General features: G+C 45.1%; 1 protein-coding gene across 1 annotated transcript; it reads right to left on the bottom strand.

Moving 5' to 3' along the window:
• Positions 1–7,837: 7,837 nt before the first annotated feature.
• MSRB1 (methionine sulfoxide reductase B1) lies at positions 7,838–12,323 on the bottom strand. Its single transcript, XM_075285638.1, has 4 exons — positions 12,182–12,323; positions 10,556–10,698; positions 9,797–9,911; positions 7,838–8,728 (listed from the first exon to the last, which is right to left on the bottom strand). Exons 1-4 carry the CDS (start codon positions 12,234–12,236, stop codon positions 8,697–8,699), a joined length of 345 nt encoding a protein of 114 aa, XP_075141739.1. The 5' UTR covers positions 12,237–12,323; the 3' UTR covers positions 7,838–8,696.
• Between the last annotated feature and the right edge of the window lie 6,422 nt (positions 12,324–18,745).

The following is an 18,745-nucleotide window of genomic DNA, read 5'->3' as shown; positions in this document are numbered from 1 at the left end:
TGTGCGGGCACATGAAAAATTAACGAGTGGGCGGAGTCAACACAAAAGTGGGCGGGGCTAAATTTCCTGCGGCGCGCTAAGCGCGCCACACATTTTGTCCCTCTTTTAGTTCTTCAAAAGTTGGGAGGTATGGAGATGGGGGACATGAATCTGGGGGCAGAGATGGAGGGACATGAATCTGTGGGCAGAAATGTGGGGACATGAATCTGGGGGCAGAGATGGAGGGGACATGAATCTGGGGGCAGAGATGGAGGGGACATGAATCTGGGGGCAGATGAAGGGTGTATATGAAGCTAGGGGAGAGACGGAGGGGGACATATAATTTACGGGTGACTGTAGGAGGATTATACAGTGTGCGGGCAAATGGAAAATTAATGATTGGGCGGAGTCAACATAACAGTGGGTGGGGCTAAATTTCCTGCAGCGCGCAAAGCAAAAATGGCAGGGGAGGGGGGGGGGCAGACACTTAGGCTGTATGGGGCCCCAAAATTCCTGATGGCGGCCCTGATGTCAGCCATTGTAGACCTTGGAAGGATTGTTTCTTACAGGGTGCCGGGGAGGCGTTGTGGGTGTCCTTGTGTGCATCGTATATACATATGTTGCACTATACGTGTGTTGTGTATGTACTGTGTAGGTTTTGTATGCCTGCTGTATGGCTATTGGATTCTATTACTATATGGGGCTACAGTGGGGTTACTGTAGGAGTACGGTATGGGTACTATATAGGTAGCAGGTTTTCGCAGTATTAGTACTATGGGTATACATGGGTACTGTAGGGGTACTATGTGGGTACTATATAGGTAGCAGATTTTTACATAAAACTACCCGGCCTAAAGGAATGACTACGAAGGAGTCCCATAGGAAGGTGCTCAGTGAGACAGGTGCCCATCCTTAACCCCAGAGTGGCCGAAACCTCCTTTACCAGTAGTTAAGGAAAGGGTCATATATCAGAAATGAGATGATATGATATTGTTCTTGGCATGACGCTCCTTATCTGTCTTCTGTGGTCAGAATGAACTGTGCGCTCTCCTCTGCCCAAACTGTGACCCTTTATCTGGTACATAGGAAGAAAACATGGCGTGTGATAATAAGACTTATCCAGAAACGTAACAACGGCTGCAGATTGCAGAACTGATATTATTCTATAGAACTGCAGAGCAAAGGGCCAGAAATTAGGGCTGTGACTAGTCTGTACCAAACCTATCAGCATGGCGCACCCTCATAACGCCGGGTAGAAGATGACGCAGTGTGAATATGTTAGTAAATGTGACCCATTGTATAAGAGTTACAGAACATTGTTACTAAACAGAGTAAACCCCCATCCAGATGAGACATGGAGAATGCACATGACGGGGCCCGCCCTGCGCTGATACAGTAACACCAGTGATGGGACGCCCAGATTACCGCAGCAGCTGCCGCCAGTCACAGCTCAATATCATCTGCAACAATCTTAACAGAACTTTGTTTGCACTCAACGGAAAGATAAGAGGGTGGGATGCATCATGGAAGACACTCATACAGCGCTGTGGGACCCAAGGAGAGAGAAGGGGCCCCTTGAGTTGGCACGAATCCTTTATCACTTGGGCAAATTAGGAAAATAAAGGGTCTCTCTAGTGACACCTATTGGAGGTCGCCCTGGAAATCAGTGTCCAAACCTTTAAAGGAGTTCCTGCAGAAAAAATATTACTATAAATTACTGATCGTCACGAGTCTGACTGCTGATACCCCACTGATACTGAGAATGGGGGTATTTTATCCTCGTTGTGAAGGTAACAGGGGGTGCATCTTGAGATAATAAATCAGAGCCTGGCGATAATAAGTCAGTGCCTGGGGATAATAAGGCAGAGCCTGGAAATAATAAGTCAGAGCCTGGAGATAATAAGACAGAGACGGGAGATAATAAGGCAGAACCTGGAGATAATAAGTCAGAGACCAGAGATAATAAGTCAGAGACTGGAGATAATAAGTCAGAGACAGGAGATAATAAGGCAGAGACCGGAGATAATAAGTCAGAGGCTGGAGATAATAAGGCAGAGACAGGAGATAATAAGTCAGAGACTGGAGATAATAAGGCAGAGACGGGAGATAATAAGGCAGAACCTGGAGATAATAAGGCAGAGATGGGAGATAATAAGTCAGAGACCGGAGATAATAAGTCAGAGGCTGGAGATAATAAGGCAGAGACAGGAGATAATAAGTCACAGACTGGAGATAATAAGGCAGAGACGGGAGATAATAAGGCAGAACCTGGAGATAATAAGTCAGAGACTGGAGATAATAAGTCAGAGACTGGAGATAATAAGGCAGAGATGGGAGATAATAAGTCAGAGACCGGAGATAATAAGTCAGAGACTGGAGATAATAAGGCAGAGACGGGAGATAATAAAGCAGAACCTGGAGATAATAAGGCAGAGACGGGTGATAATAAGTCAGAGATGAGTGATAATAAGTCAGAGGCTGGAGATAATAAGGCAGAGACAGGAGATAATAAGTCACAGACTGGAGATAATAAGGCAGAGACGGGAGATAATAAGGCAGAACCTGGAGATAATAAGTCAGAGACTGGAGATAATAAGTCAGAGACTGGAGATAATAAGGCAGAGACTGGAGATAATGAGGCAAAGATGGATGATAACTAGGCAGAGATGGGTAAGTCAGAGACAGGAGATTATTAGGCAGAGGTTGGAGATAATAAGGCAGATTTTTATGTGGCCCCCAGTACCTGGTAATACATGTGCTCGACCTCCATGTTTTCCTCCCCACCATGATGCGTGGGAATCTGTTGAATTTGTCGTGGAAATGACATTTTGGGAAGATCGGTCCAGTAATGGTAATGGAATTAGGATGATAATTCTTCCCATGTTTCCCTAAACTAATAATAGTGAAGAAAATCTCTCAGACAAAGACTCTTGTATTTTGTTTCTTATTTGACATTAATTTGTGTTCCTTTCGCCCCGGGCACATCCAGTCTGGGTCTATAAGGTAAAGGTCACTGGTTAAAAGTTCAGGATGTGATCAGCATCTATAGAGAGCGCAGGCTGCTGTACACTGAGCCCTCTAGTGGTGGGAGCTGGAACCGCAGACAATAATATAGCAATCGTATATAATACAGCAGTATATAATAACCGCAGGCAATAATAATTGTATATAATACAGCGGTGTGCGATATACGGGAAAATGTGATCAGTCAACATGGAGTCCGAGGACCATATAAGAGTACAAAACTCCACACTGTATAACACAGGAGTCATTCAATATAAGGCTGTATTTAGACCGCACCACTACGGTCCTTCAATTTCACACATAGAGCTTTTGGCAAGTCCTAGGCTTAGCATAGAATTACTACAAGTAGGGGTAAATAGGGCTCATCATGGTTGCACCATATTGAGGCCCAGAGAGTGTCCATGCAGGTCATGTCCCACTACTAAGGACCTTACTGGTTGCACTAGTGTGCTGCCCCGCACTACATGGACCAGTTCACCACATATCCATGTAGTCAGTGACTACTACAGACAAGGGCCACCATGCACCCCAAGCAATTGCATGAGGCCCCAGAGATCAGAGGATCAAGTAGTTGCACAAGGGGGCTGTATACTGTGTATGGGGCCCCACAACTGCCAAATTCGCCCCTGACCACGGTCATGCTCTACACATGTAACATTAATGCCTAGCATTTCATTTTTTGACAGATGCTAAATGTAGTGGTTAATAGTAGGTTCTCCATGGCCTGGTGTGGATCCAGTAGGTGGCGCCATCTCAGCTCTGGGGTCCAAGTTACTTTCTGTGATTGTTAGGGTTAGAGTTGTGTTAGGGTTATGGTTGTGTTAGGGTTAGAGTTGTGTTAGGGTTAGAGTTGTGTTAGAGTTTTGTTAGGATTACAGTTGTGTTAGAGTTGTGTTAGGGTTAGGGCTGTGTTAGGGTTGTTTTAGGGTTAGGGTTGTGTTAGGGTTACAGTTGTGTTAGAGTTGTGTTAGGGCTATGTTAGGGTTATGTTAGGGTTAGAGTTGTGTTAGGATTCAGTTGTGTTAGAGTTGTGCTAGGGTTAGAGTTGTGTTAGGGTTATGGTTGTGTTAGGGATATGTTAGGGTTAGGGTTGTTTTAGGGTTAGGGTTGTGTTAGGGTTACAGTTATGTTAGAGTTGTGTTAGGGTTGTGTTAGGGTTATGTTAGGGTTAGAGTTGTGTTAGGGTTAGGGTTGTGTTAGGGTTACAGTTGTGTTAGGATTCAGTTGTGTTAGAGTTGTGCTAGGGTTAGAGTTGTGTTAGGGTAATGGTTGTGTTAGGGTTATGTTAGGGTTAGGGTTGTGTTAGGGTTAGAGTTGTGTTAGGATTCAGTTGTGTTAGGATTCAGTTGTGCTAGGGTTAGAGTTGTGTTAGGGTTATGGTTGTGTTAGGGTTAGAGTTATGTTAGGGTTAGAGTTGTGTTAGGATTCAGTTGTGTTAGAGTTGTGCTAGGATTCAGTTGTGTTAGAGTTGTGCTAGGGTTGCATTTAGGAGACACATATTTAACTAATACTTGGACAACATATTACAAATCGGAGTGTGTGTTAGTTGTGACGGCCATCAGACCATATAGCTTACATGCCCAGTGCTGAGACAGCGCCACCTACTGGGAGAACTTACTTCTAAGCACTTTCTAGTCCTAAGATTCTATTTTTCTCTTTTTTGAGCTGGAAGCCATTAACCCCGGTCGGCTCAGAAGGGAACCATCAAGGAATTAAGATAAATTGCTTTTCCACATAAGATGAAGACGGACGTTAAGTCTTTAATTTCCTCCAGACATTGCACGATTCCTCACTGGCAGGTGGCGCCGTAATGACTCCTTAATGAGATGAGCGCTTCACCTTCATTAGGCTCCTTCTATTTTCTGCAAAGCTTAAGGGTAAAAACACAAATAGCAGCCCTAGCCAGCCATGATACAGCTGAAAGCCATTCTCATTCCATTCCAAATATATCCGTATACTGAGAGCAGCTCCATTTTTCTGATACAGAGATCCAAATTTCCTGCACAGATGTAGATTTAGGTGAAGAAATTGTATTTGACCGCAGCCACCACTAGGGGGAGCTCACTGCATACTGTGCTAGTTTATTGCTCAATGTATGCAATTAGCTCCCTCTAGTGGTGGCTGCAGGCAGAGAGAATTTTATCACATAATTCTATGTCTATGCAGGGGATTTGGAGCTCTGTATCAGGAATACGGAGCTCTTGAATTAAATTGGAATTAAAGTGGAACCACGCCAGCAAGGGGGCTGTTTTAAAGATGTGAGCGCCTGCTTCTATGGGACTGAGGAAGCACCACTGTAGTATCGCCTACCTCCTTCAGTCCCCATATATATGGGGGAATACGAGATGGGAAATTTTGCTGCATACCGGTCAGGTTTCCTGCCCCAAACCCAGGCGGGAGAGCGGGACTCCTTGTATCATAGTGATCAATGATGCTGGGGTCCCTGCCTGCAGATTCATGCTTCCATTACATAATGTGACAGTAGAACCACTGGGAGGCCAGGACTCCTAATTAGGTTACAAGGAGTCCTGGTGTCCTGATTGGTTCCATATTTTCCAGGCCAGACATCAACAGCGCACTGATCGCTCTTGCGCATAGGTGACGCACATTGTTTATGGGAGAGCCCCTTTAACATATTGAGCTTCAGGATTGCCTAGACCGGACACAACTGTAACAAACCCTCAGCTGTGAGAAGTATTACGTTGCAGACCACAATAGTTAGGTCGGGTCTACTCTGTGATATCGGAGGTAGATCTTGAAGGCCTTCATTTACTATCCATTGTATCGCCCTGCGTTTGTATGAAGCCATTGATGGGTAGACGAGGAGCGCCCCATCTGTTCACCATTACTCCAGGCAACAATAAATATCCAGTCCGGGGCTCAATGACCGAGCTGTCCTGTCAGCACCGCGTCCGAACGTTACAAGGGGGACATTCAATCAGGCCCATTGTGCGGCCGTACACCTGATCCGCCATTATACCATTACCTGATAGGAATGATAGATAAGGGGCATTCAGGGTGAATTCTGGGGAAGAAAAAACACTGCACAAAATGGAGCTGATGGATGGATACTGGTGTGGGAATCTCACTGCTATCCTTCAATCGCTGAATTGTGACTGGTTATACTGGGAGTGACTGGTTTATAGTCTGTGTGTGTGTCAGATAGGATTGGAATAAAAGGGGGATGTATAGAATATAGAAGCAAACAGCACCCCCACCTGACTTCAGATCATAGGTGGTACTGCAGCTCAATATCAATTACATAGGGACTGAGCAGCAATAACACAAACCACCTGAGGACATGAGTGGGGCTCTTTATCAATAAAGCAATAGCTATTTTCCTACGCAGTAGTTTATTTTCAGATTATACCGGCCCCATCCCATCACCCTCTAGAAGGTATAAGGATCCCCTTCTTACACCACGTCCACCCCTGACTCCATAGTCATTGTCTTTACTCCAGGAGCTGATATAAAGTGATATAATCTCTGCTAGGGAAGAGATTATAACAGTTATGGATGGAACGTCCCATAATGCTGTAGTATCATAATAGGATCCTCAACCATGTAAAGATCTGCTTGTGCTCAGAGACTAGGGAGACATTTAGGTGTCCAGTCCAGACTATGCTCTGCAGCTAGAGAGGACAAAACTAGCTTTTCATGTGAATAATTTAAGGTTCTTTCCATCCTTTTACCCAATCTCTGAGCATTTTATTGTAATTGTATCTATAGGGATCTCTATAGGAAAGGGATTGGCAATGCAAGTGCTCCATCTAGTGGACATGTTAAACTACTACAGTCCATAGTGATCTGCACAAGACCATATTCACACTAGTGTAATACTCTGATCAGTCTGTGAAACATGGAGCTTATGAACACTGAGCAGGGACCCGGACGCCAGAGGTGTGAGAGGGGAGAAGCCCCTGATCAGGACCTCCACTATAAGCCATGGTTCACATTGGCGTCGGGGTCTGTCCAACGCAGATCCGTCTAAAATCACCAGATGATGAAGTCCTGCAAGCTCAGCTTTTTTGTGCAGCCATTTCAGTAAGAGAATGGAGACCCCACAGACCCCATCACAGTCAATGGGGTCCCTCCGGCCCTGTTGGGGTCCATTATTGTAGCAATCCGATAGACCAGATGAACGGACACCTGGCATGGAGAGAATCCCTTTAAAGGGATCCTATCATTTAAACTCAATTTTTTCTGCCCATCACATAGGAATAGCCTTAAGAAAGCCTATTCTTCTGCTACCTTTAGAGGTCTTCTCCGCCACCGTTTGGTAGAAATCCAGGTTTTCGCCAGTATGCAAATGAGTTCTCTCGCAGCACTGAGGGCGGGCCCCGGAGCACAAACAGCACTGGGGGCATCCCCAATCCTGCGAGAGAACTCTCAATCTTCTTCAGGAACGGGTCTTCTTCGAGGCTTCTTCCGGGGGTTGGCTTCAAACTTCTAGGCTTTGGGCAAAGCCGACTGCGCATGCCTACCGTGAAATCGGCCTTGCCCTAGGCCTAGAAGTTTGAAGCCAACCCCCGGAAGAAGACCTGTTCCTGAAGAAGATGGAGGTGGTGTGGAGAAGACATCTAAAGGTTGGAGAAGAATAGCCTTTCTTAAGGCTATTTCTATGTGATAGGCAGAAAAAAAATTGAGTAAATGATAGGATCCCTTTAAGGGGCCGTCCAGTTCAGAAACCCCAGCTAGGCCTCATTTATTAAACTAATACTAAGACTGTCCTTCTGCATTCTATTTGGTTGCCATGGCCATCAAGGACCAAATCCCTTCTGCCCCCTCACGGACAAAGACGAGAATTAATAAGACTCCATTTTGTCAAGAAAATAAACATTTTTTTAATTGATTGGTGCAAAATATTAAAGAAATACATTTTAATGCTGCAGCGTTTTTGTTTTTCTTCAGATCAGAAAAAAATCGTGCGCTAATTTTTCTGACAACCATCATGAATAGGACACGATTTATTCACGCGTGCCTGGTGACATATCGTAAAATCACAAGACCCCATTTACTGATATCGCTAATATGGCGGCAGTGGTAAAATATTGCAAAAATTGCCACTATAGCGCCATGTATGAAGCTGCGACCATGTTCATATTAGAAGGGTTGAAATAGCCCCACTCTAGTCTGTAGGTTGTGTCTGGTACTGCAAGAGTCATCTTCCATAGGCTGAGCTGCAGTACCGGATACAGCCACAGGGTAAGAGGGGGCGCTGTTGAGCTTAAAAAAAAATAAAAAAATAAAAATTGCAACCCTTATAAAAATGAAGGCCTTTGTACCAGTTAGGTCTGATTGATAAGGAGGCCATGATGTTACACAATTCGGCGGCGAGACCCATGTTTACCGTCATCATTAAAACCATCATAAAACTATTATTAAATAAAGCAGCGAATAACCAGGCGAGATTAACCCTTTGCTTCATTCCAGCCACTATGGTCCATGTAAAATAACCGGTATGAGACCCTGGTTGCTCTGACCCGGGTGTGCGTTGGGGAAGGGAGGTAGGTGAGAGGTGAGTGCACTGCAGGTGGCTCCAGAAAAAAACGCGCCAAACCACATCCAACGCCATCACGTACTTTTCTTCAGATGAGACGTCCGGCGGCGGTTTTACCTCATCCGATTCATCCGGTGATGGAGCGTCGGGGAAGGTTCAGTGCGTCACGCTGACTGTGAGGTTTATTTAGGCTTTACGCTCGATTTGCTCCCCCATCGACTTTGTCTGAAGAAGGTGAAAAAAGCAATTAACAGGATTTTCGGGATACATAACTATATATAGCGGGTGTGAATTACCGCAAGCCTTCCTGTTATGGCAAGAAAAGGCAGCGCAACCGTACGTTAAAGGGCAAGTCCACCTGATCTATACTTGGTTACCTGTTGTCGCCACTAAACGGTGACCTGTATACAGTTGTGTCGTATATGGCTCCTTTATATATGGAATACTGCCCCCTATAGGGAGCTGAAATGTAATATAATTGGGACGCACCAAGCCCTGGTCAAGAACATTAGGAAATCCTCCAGAGTAGCCATGATGGGCTCAGTTCACATCTGTGTCGCTTTACTGTAAAGACGGAAACCATGACACAATTCTTACACCAACAACTCCAAGAGGCCCCAATGAGTTATACTGGAGTGTGTCGGGTTTTGCCATGGAGAATTTACAACAGAGGCTCTAACATAGGTGTAAACTCAGCCCAAAGCTGCATACACACTGACCCATTCATCACCGTATTATCACGGGCCTGTGTATGCGGCGGAGCCTAGGCTAAATTCAGGACAGGTCCTATACCTGAGAGTTTTGCGGCCCACGGAGGTCAACCATGTGCCGTCCATGCCATTCTACCACGGCCCGACTACATGCACATGGTCACGCCTGGAGTTACAGACCTTATACTCCGTGCCCCATGACAACACTTACAGGAGGTTGCCCAGTCCCTATGACCTAGGGGTGCCCGATTTATGATGAGTGTGCCTGTATATACATGAGGCACATCGGCCACTGGCACAGGAGATAGGAAGTCTTCCTAGTAGAGATGAGTGAACACTATTCGGAACAGCCGTTCCCAATAGAAAGCTCCCATAGAAATGAACGGAAGCGGCCTTTGCCGGCGGCCAGTCGCTTAACCCCCTGCGTGCCGGCTACGTTCATTCATTTCTCTGGGAGCATGCTATTCGAAACGGCTGTGTTCTACTTCCTAGATCTCCCCCACTTTCCCTATGACAACCCTGCATCACCAGTGGCCAGGACACAAAGTTTATAGTCAGCCACAGCCTTAGGGGGAGCCATTACCTTTAGGGATGAACTTAATCGAGCTGCTGAATATTCAGAAGCGGGACTGGTTTTTCTTCGGACCGTCGTTTATGAACTCATGACCAAGTCCATTGCCGCACTTCCCACATGAGACCTGCAGGGAACAAAGATTCCTCAATAGGCAGTGATACAAAGATTGCTGATAGCCCCTCCCACTTGACTACGGCATCATCTTCATAATACAGAAGATAAGGGAGCGGTCTGTGTCTCGTGGTTCTCCAGATGTTGGAAAGCTACGACATCCAGCATGCTGGGAGTTTTAGTCCCACCACAGTTGGAGGATAGATAAAGGACTATCGGTCATAGTGCGGTGTATACGGTTTATACTCACTATATGTACCTCTATGTAATTTTTGTAGATACATTAATCATTCCAATTTACATACCCGTTTTTATGTCTATTGCATTTCCTTGAGCTCAGACACCCTTTGTCTGCTGGTGCTTGTCCTTCATTGTTGTAGGTTTCTATCTTGTATGTATCAATACCATTTGTATCCATTTAACCCTATGACATCTGGAGTACCCCTCCCCTTTTTTCTATGTGTTTTGGCATTATCCTTTGAGTACATTGGTTTACTTGACCTTTCTATAGGGAACATACTATGGCTTTGATGTGTGTTATGTTGCTTTGATACCATGTTTGTTCTTTTACACAGTTGGAGGTTACTGACTGCTACTATGGCAAGATTTGAGTGGATCTACCAGCCCTTAGGCCGGGTTTCCTTCTCGCCACCTTACCTTGTAAGCATTGGGCCGTTCTCTATACTTGGAGACGCTGTCCTCGTGGATGGTCTCGGTGAAGGCGGGCCAAGGAGAGGAATGTTCATACTTGGTGCGGCTGGAGAACAGCTCGTACCCGCACTTGGCGCAGACATATATCCCTACAATATAGGACAATATATACCAGTTACCTTACTGCAACATACTCATATATTTAGTATTGCAATTCCTCAAAAATGGCAAACTTCTTACTGGAAGTGAATGGGGTGTTCTACTTATCACAGCTGAGGGTCCGGTACAATTGCATGCAGTCTACCAGTTTGAGTTTGCTGCAATGCATCAGTGAAGGTAAAGATACTACCGCCCTGTGTATTATTGGGTCATACATTGTAACAAGAGCAAAATGCATTAGGATATTGCCCAACTAGTGATTCCTTGAAACAAAGCTCAGGGACCTTTACTTCACATCCTCCCCCAGCGCCATACTTCCCTTAGTATATCCTGTGCACCGAATGCACCCTGTCATGATAGCAACGCAGCAGAATGACAGTAATCTGAGTATTCCTAGAAAATAACCTCATTGCACTGCACGTTATTATGGGTAATGGGTAACTAACAGGGTAATTATTAGGAACCATCTTCAGCGAGTGCACGAACTGCAGCCTAACCCCTGAGCAATCACTTCTCTGCTCTCTACCGTCAGGTGGGCGGTCCCTGGCTTTCTACTCCAGCCCAGGACCACCCACCTGAAAGGGCCGTGCGCCAAAGAGGTGACACCGTAACAGTTTTCTGCTGGAGTTTAGTAAATTCCCTGTGTCATGTTCTGCCCCTGGGCCCTGCACCAAGCACAATACAATGTATTTATGAGGCATCCCTTTACGGGCCATGGCCTTCATCTTATCTTATCAGCGTCACTTTCACCTGCATCTCATCGAGGACAATAAGTTGAGGGCGATATCTCTTAGGGAGGGAGAATAGTCCATTTTTTCCGCAAAAATAAGAGTTTTCATGGAATAAAAAAAAAACACCCGAGAGGAAGCGCTGAACTACTTGCCGATGTTTTTATGGTCTTAGCGTGTACAGCGGTGAGCGGATAATAATACTTTTCTCACCAGAGAAGTGCAGCTGCAGTGAACAGCATGGGGGACGGACAAAGCAGCAGATTTTGAGACTACCTCCGATTTCACCATGAATGCACCTGACCCGTAGCCCTTCTGCATGCAGTTTATTCAATGCAGTTTTGGATTGCGTTGCATGAATACAACCCTAAAGTCGCGCCCTGGCGCAGAGCTACAGCCCTGAATGGAACGTCAATGAGTCGAGCAGCGGTTTTAATGCAGTCGTCGGCTACCTAATGTTGGTGAACTACAACTCCCAGCATGTCCTGATGTAAGCAGATTGTCACAGCATGCTGGGAGTTGTAGTGTCACACAGATCACAGATCCCATCACTTACATACACTTGGAAATTCCCCAACAGTGACAGAAAATGTTGCAAGCACAAGCCATAAGTCAGTGCAGGGAAGCAACCACATAATGTTGTATCACAGCCTTACACAAGTAACTTTCTGCAGACTGACAGGCTGCTCCCCTCCCCCTGACTCTCCTCATCCCGGAGCTGAAGTGTTAATAAAGTCTCCATTACCGTTCTCGAAGTGATCTTTATAAATCTCCCCACCGAAGAACGAGCAGAACGACATGGCGTTGTTGTACGGGACCGTCTAATATTGACCCTCTCCGGCCACCACCTCTCAGGACTGAAACAACACCTCGGCAGTCAGTATCAGGTTTAAAGCTCTTGGAGGGGCGGGGGTATTTCGTCATCAGGAGGCGTGGCTGCGTGCTCCTGTGCGCGTATCCGCACTTGGCGGCCATGTTGGTCGGGGAAAGAGTTTTTATTTGAGTTTATGTTGCTTATCAGTATCATGTGACTGGTCGTAGTTTTGGTGCTTGACGTTATTACCCTAATTGGAGGGGGGTATTATCCCTATGACTTGTCCCTAGGACTCTTGTTATGCAAGAGGTTGCATCAGCTAGGTCCATGTTGTGTAACAGCAGGTTGCTGACGTCAGAGGTTTAGTGTTAAAATGCTTGTGAATAAACCTTAAAGGGATTCTACCATTAAAACCCTTTTTTTTGGTGGATAAGACGTCGGAATAGCCTTTAGAAAGGCTATTCATCTTTTGTTTAGATGTGATCTCCGCCGCGCCGTTCCTTAGAAATACCGTTTTTTACCGGTATGCAAATTAGTTCTCTCGCAGCGATGGGGGCGGGCCCCAGCGCTGGAAATGCGATGGGGGCGTCCACACTGCTGCTCGAAAACAGGCTCCTGCGACGCCTCTATCTTCTGCTGGATCCTCCCCTTCCTTCTTCGTCTTTCTTCGGTGTCACCTCCGACGCCTGCGCAGTTGGCTCTGCCAGTGAGACACTAGTAGAGCCGACTGCGCATGCTCAGTAAGATCTGTACGGCCCTCCGACGTGCGAGTGAAGTCATTCAGGCTTCGGAGGGCCGTACAGATCTTACTGAGCATGCGCAGTACGCTCTGTTCAGCGAAGACTTTGAGGAACGTACTGTCTATTAGTGTCTCACTGGCAGAGCCAACTGTGCAATCGTCGGAGGTGACACCGAAGAAAGACGAAGAAAGAAGGGGATGATCCAGCAGAAGATAGAGGCGTCGCTGGAGCCTGTTATTGAGCAACAGTGGGGATGCCCCCATCGGATTTCCAGGACTGGTGTCCGCCCCCATCACTGCAAGATAACTAATTTGCATACCGCTAAAAACCGGTATTTCTAAGGAACGGCGCGGCGGAGATCACAAGGTAAGAGACGAATAGCCTGTCTAAAGGCTATTCCGATGTCTTATCTACAAAAAGGGTTTTAATGGTAGAATCCCTTTAAATAAGTAGTATATGAAACATCGGGCGCTTTATGTCAGGGACCCACCATACGTCAGGCGCTATACATCAGGTGCTATATCTCAGGCACCATACATTAGGCGCTATGCATCAGGTGCTATGTCTCAGGCACTGTACATTAGGCGCTATACATTAGGTGCTATGTCTCAGGCACCATATGTCAGGCGCTATGCATCAGGTGCTATGTCTCAGGCACCATACATTAGGCGCTATACATCAGGTTGCTGCATTCAGAGATTTGTAGTTCAAATGCATATAAATAAACCTTAAATAATAGCCCCTGATATGTTTCCTGTAACTATAAGTGCCGCAGTATAAAAATAGATATAATAACAGTGGAAAGTTACCATAATAAACTTATATAAAACACAAAATCCAGCCAATTTGCAATATACCACTGGATATCACATAAAAAAAAGCAGTCTGCAAGTTGCACTGGAGCCGCAGCTGAACCCATAACCCATAGCAGATGACCCCCATAGCATTGTACACTAACAGTGAACGAAGATCCTAAAAATGCCAGCCACCAGTAAAGCATTGAGGTTCCCTGGGCTCACCAGATAAAATGAAATTTCCCAATGGAAGTATACCATAGTACCCTATAAATGTGGGTGTCTTCAGTCAGACCATTATTGTGTTAGAACCTGCGACCACCAAAGGATCCTCCATCGGCCACAAAAAACTCATAATGACAATGTGCCAGCCATATAACCAATAAATGCCTGTTAGAGATGACCCCCAGGCATACTCGGCAACAATTTTGGCTGGGGGTGTAAGGACAATGATGCGCTCTGCACACTGTGCTAGCCACAAATACCCCACACACATTGCCTCCACCAATGCCACTGAGACTGCTATAAGTGTCAGACAGAGATATCCTATAGCTGTGGTGTCCCATCCATATATGCCCCCATATCACCACCAGCTTCAGATCCCCAAAAAAATGCAACTTACGGTTACGTCCATATATGTGGTAAGCCACAAAGGAACCCCAAAATGGCAACCAAAGACAATTATACAGCAGTATAGCAGTCACAAGTGACCTCTCCAGAAAACCCCCATTAGTCACAGATCCCTCCATAGTGTTCCAGCCAAAAATATCCCATAACTATGTGTCAGTCACAGGGGAACCCATAAATGTCAGCCAAAGATGACCCCATAGTAATGTGACAGCCACATGTGACCCCTTAAGTCATCAACAGGCTCTTGACGGCTTTATTGGTTGAGAGAAGGAATTTTTATATGGATTTATGGTGCAGTACCTGAGTCCTGTGGCTGGTCATAGGTTTGGGGTTTGATGTTATTTCCCTAATTAGAGGCGATATTACCCCTCTGACTTATATTCTTGTTATATTATTCCTCTGACTTATACTCTTCTTATGCAAGGCTTGTATCCTTTTATGCAAGAGGTTGCATCCTTGTTGTGTAACATCAGGTTGCTGCAGTCAGAGGTTTGGTGTTAAAATGCATATAAATAAACCTTAAATGAATAGTGCCTGATACGTGTCCTGTAACCGTAAGTGCCCCAGCATGAAAATAGATATAACAATAGCAGAACGTTAATAATTTTATATAAAATGTCCAATTCAGCCAAATTAAACAAACTGTGTCTATATCTTATCAGAGAAAAATGCTTCTTTCTCCACATGTCCATTCCTGCTCTCTTCCCCCTAATGAATTGACATTCACTCTGAATTCTCTGCTCAATCTGTCTTGCTAGAGCAAGATGACCTGAACTAACAGGAGTAATAGATTACTATTGTGGGGGAGAGGAGGAGTGAGCAGGAGCTAAATAAGAGAGGAGAGGGACAAACACAGAGAGAGGTTTCTAAATCTGAATTGAAAGTTTCTATCTCACCCCAAGTGCTTTATTTCCATCAATACAGGTCAGTACTTTTCTATAATATTCAGTATGATCCTGCTGTAGATTCAGAGTGAGAGAGAGTTATGGAGAAGATTCTCCTCTACTTTCTGTGTGCAGTGTATGGGAGACTTTATTTCAGCTAGTCTCCATCCACCAAGTCAGGGAGAACTAACAAATAGAGACAGAGCCTGCAAAGGGGAAAACTTCTAAAACTGCAGGATGCATATAATGGCCAGAAATAGCGTTATTCCTCATGTATATTATTATGCAAAGTCCATAGAAATGGTAGGTGCGCTGTCAGCTGCAAGCAATGTGCGGTCTTAATTCTCCTGTGTGTTTTGTGGCGGTATATATATATATATTGTGAGAAGGTGACAGGCAGGGTGCTGGAGTCACGGAGTCACGGTATATCTCCCCCAGGCTTTTGATGTGTGAGTGGTCCAGTGCGGGTATTGAGTTGGCCTCAGCCCAGGTGCGGGTCCTGGGCTCCTTACTGGGCCATAAGCCCGCACTTCAGGGCAGATCCTGGGAGTGAGAGAAGGCGACGGGATTTGTCCAGGAATACTGACTGTACGGTGAGACCCTAACCGTGGTATTTGTTTTGTTCGTGTGGCTGGTAGTTAGCCTAAGCCACACGTATAACTAGCTTTTATTCTGTTTAGTTAGTGCTCGGATGAGCAGGGTTTTGTTTGTACCTGAAGTGAAGGTTTATTTATTTTGCTATTTTTCAAATAAACCTGTTTGTACCAGATATTGTGTCCCTGTCTCTGACTGGTTGGGTCCGCACCATTGCTGCTACCAAGCTACCTTCCACTATATATATATATATATATATATATATATATTACAGGTATTTCTGTACCTGAGAGATATCTGCTATATGGGCTCCAGGATGGTTTATGACAGTTCTATAATGGTCCCTGCATCTTTAAGACATTCCGTGTAAAATCCCAGATTTTGCTGACTTCTGCGCTTCACATCGTCAGTAATCTCGGTGACAACTTGGACTTTGTCTTTAAAACCCCCAGATCAGCAGCTCGGAGGAGGTAATACAGTAATGGATGGATACCTTAATGAATTTAGCCGCTCAATCCCCTTTTAGTCAGAGAAGAAGGCTTAGCACGGGCGCAGTCTATATTTAATGTGTCTGACACTCAGGGATCTAGATACCAGAGACAATTACATGAGAGTCACAAGAAATCCCAGCTTTCCTAGAGTCCCGAATGACCAGTCTGACTAGTTATAGGTGGTCTTGCTCCAATAAGAACACATACGGTATTTGCCATTCAGAACACATGTATGGTGTCCATATTATGGGCCACCCAGCATTCTTTAGTCAGGGAAAGCTGGGTATGAACCTGTATAGGAGCTCTAATAGTAGCCATATTAGTTGTCTATATACATATTAGATGTAAGAGTTACCATTCATGTATCAGGGAAAGCTGAGTACCAACCTCTACTGGAACTGTATCGTCATCCTTATTAGATGCCACCCATCCTTCTCCTTCTCACCCAAATCTCCTTGTGTCCTGAATGCCTTATTATAGATGTTATATAGGCAAGGCATCGGAAAGATGGGTGTCAGCCTCTATTGGCACCAGAATGACCTACAAATTAGTCGTCATCCAACTTTCCCAAACGCAGATAGGAGTTACAGTTTCATGTGGGATTCTTTTTCAGAGGGCAGTACATGTAGCCCCCTTCGCTGGTCACCCCCGCCCCACGTTTTGGCCCCGGGGCTGCGGCCTGGTACTTGCATTTTTGCATACGTGGGGCTTAGATCTCTTGCAGGGCTAATAAAAGCTCGGAGCAGTAAATCTCGCCAATCTCCAGGCATGTTCTTACAGGACATTAAGAATTGATGAATAAATAGAGCTTGTGTTCAGACACGGCCGCTGCTGAGCGTAGCAGAAGCTTCTTCAGTCTCCGGAAAGTTGAACCTCATGAAACCAAATCACCAAATCTAAGCTGGCGTGAGTCAATAGGGCAGAGGTAGGGAATAGGCCGCTCTAGAGCAGAGGTAAATCCTAGAAAACATCCAAAGCAATTCATTACATTATCTATCTGTCCTGGCCCAGATTCTGGCGGCAAATCTGCGAACGTCACTCCGGAGAAATGCAATATAGCGTAGCGATGGGGCAGGGAGATGTCCGGACCGCCTGTGATTCATCCCATTATAAATGAGTTATCCGCACTCTCATAAGTAAATGGTATATACTATATGTATATGACTACTTAGATATATGGAGAGCTGACTGTATACAGCACTTAGTTGTATTACAAGCACTTCTCCGGTATAATGGCTTTAGCTGAATCATTCCGCCATAGAGGATCCATATTCCCGCACCTCCCCACAGATATAGATGTGTCTCCTGTATCCTGTGCAGATCTCTAGCAGTATATACTATATTAGTCTGTATGGTTGGATCCTATTCTGTGGCAGTAAATAGGGCAGTTGCTCACAATGCAATTCCATAATATCTGGACAGAGGATCTCTATAATATGAGATACGACTGAAGTCCTGTAATACTGATAAATCTATAATCTGCCTAATCCCAATCTGGTGGATATGGTGTATGTGCAGGCTTGTATTTTCATATAGAGAAGCACAAATGTCCTGTTCCTGCTGTAAACCTTGGGGGCTCATCGCTGTCCATGGTACTGGACTACAGTGACGCACACAGAGGCCAGAGCCAGGTCACCGCTGCCCCTGGAGCTGAAGGCCACTATCTCATAGACAGAATAGCTCTGCAAACCTCTTCCCGTTACATGCCATCTCTCCTCTCGCTATTGTTCTCACTACACTGCCTCCTCTAGTTGTCATCAGGCTTTCCACAGACTCTGAATGGCACAGAAATCTGCATTGTTCTGTATGCCTAAGCTCCCATCTGCTCTGTCCTACTGTTGTGCCCATGTGTCAGTCTGTTCTGTAGTTCTCGCATTCTGTTCCAGGTACCTGTCGCTGCACAGTGCTATAGGCCTTCTGGAAAAATTTTGTCATAAATTAAATTCTGTATAGGCAGATTCAATACCCATTTAAAATGGAATCGAAAATGTCACCATACAGTGTAGTTTATCCTGTCAAACTGTGCACATAGGGAAAGCCTTCATACAGTACACATAATTAATGATACCTTACTGTACAAGTAAATAGTGCCACTGTACATATTGTACATATTGTATACCTAAAGCCTTCCTATAATACATATATTTAATGCTGCCATGCTATACAATGCATAATGCCATTAAACAGTTAAGATCATACCGTATGTACATATAACTAAAGCTTCCATACAGTACACATAAGTACTGCTGCCATATTTTACAAATAAATAATGCCACTACACAGTTAGGATCCTGCCATACTGTACACAGTACTAATGATTCCATACAGTACACAGAACTAATGATTCCATACAGTACACATA

This window comes from Leptodactylus fuscus, chromosome 8 (assembly GCF_031893055.1).
Source record: "Leptodactylus fuscus isolate aLepFus1 chromosome 8, aLepFus1.hap2, whole genome shotgun sequence".
NCBI classification, from domain to species: Eukaryota; Metazoa; Chordata; class Amphibia; order Anura; family Leptodactylidae; genus Leptodactylus; species Leptodactylus fuscus.
The sequence above is the reverse complement of the archived record's forward strand: the minus strand, read 5'-3'. Positions and strand labels throughout refer to the sequence as shown.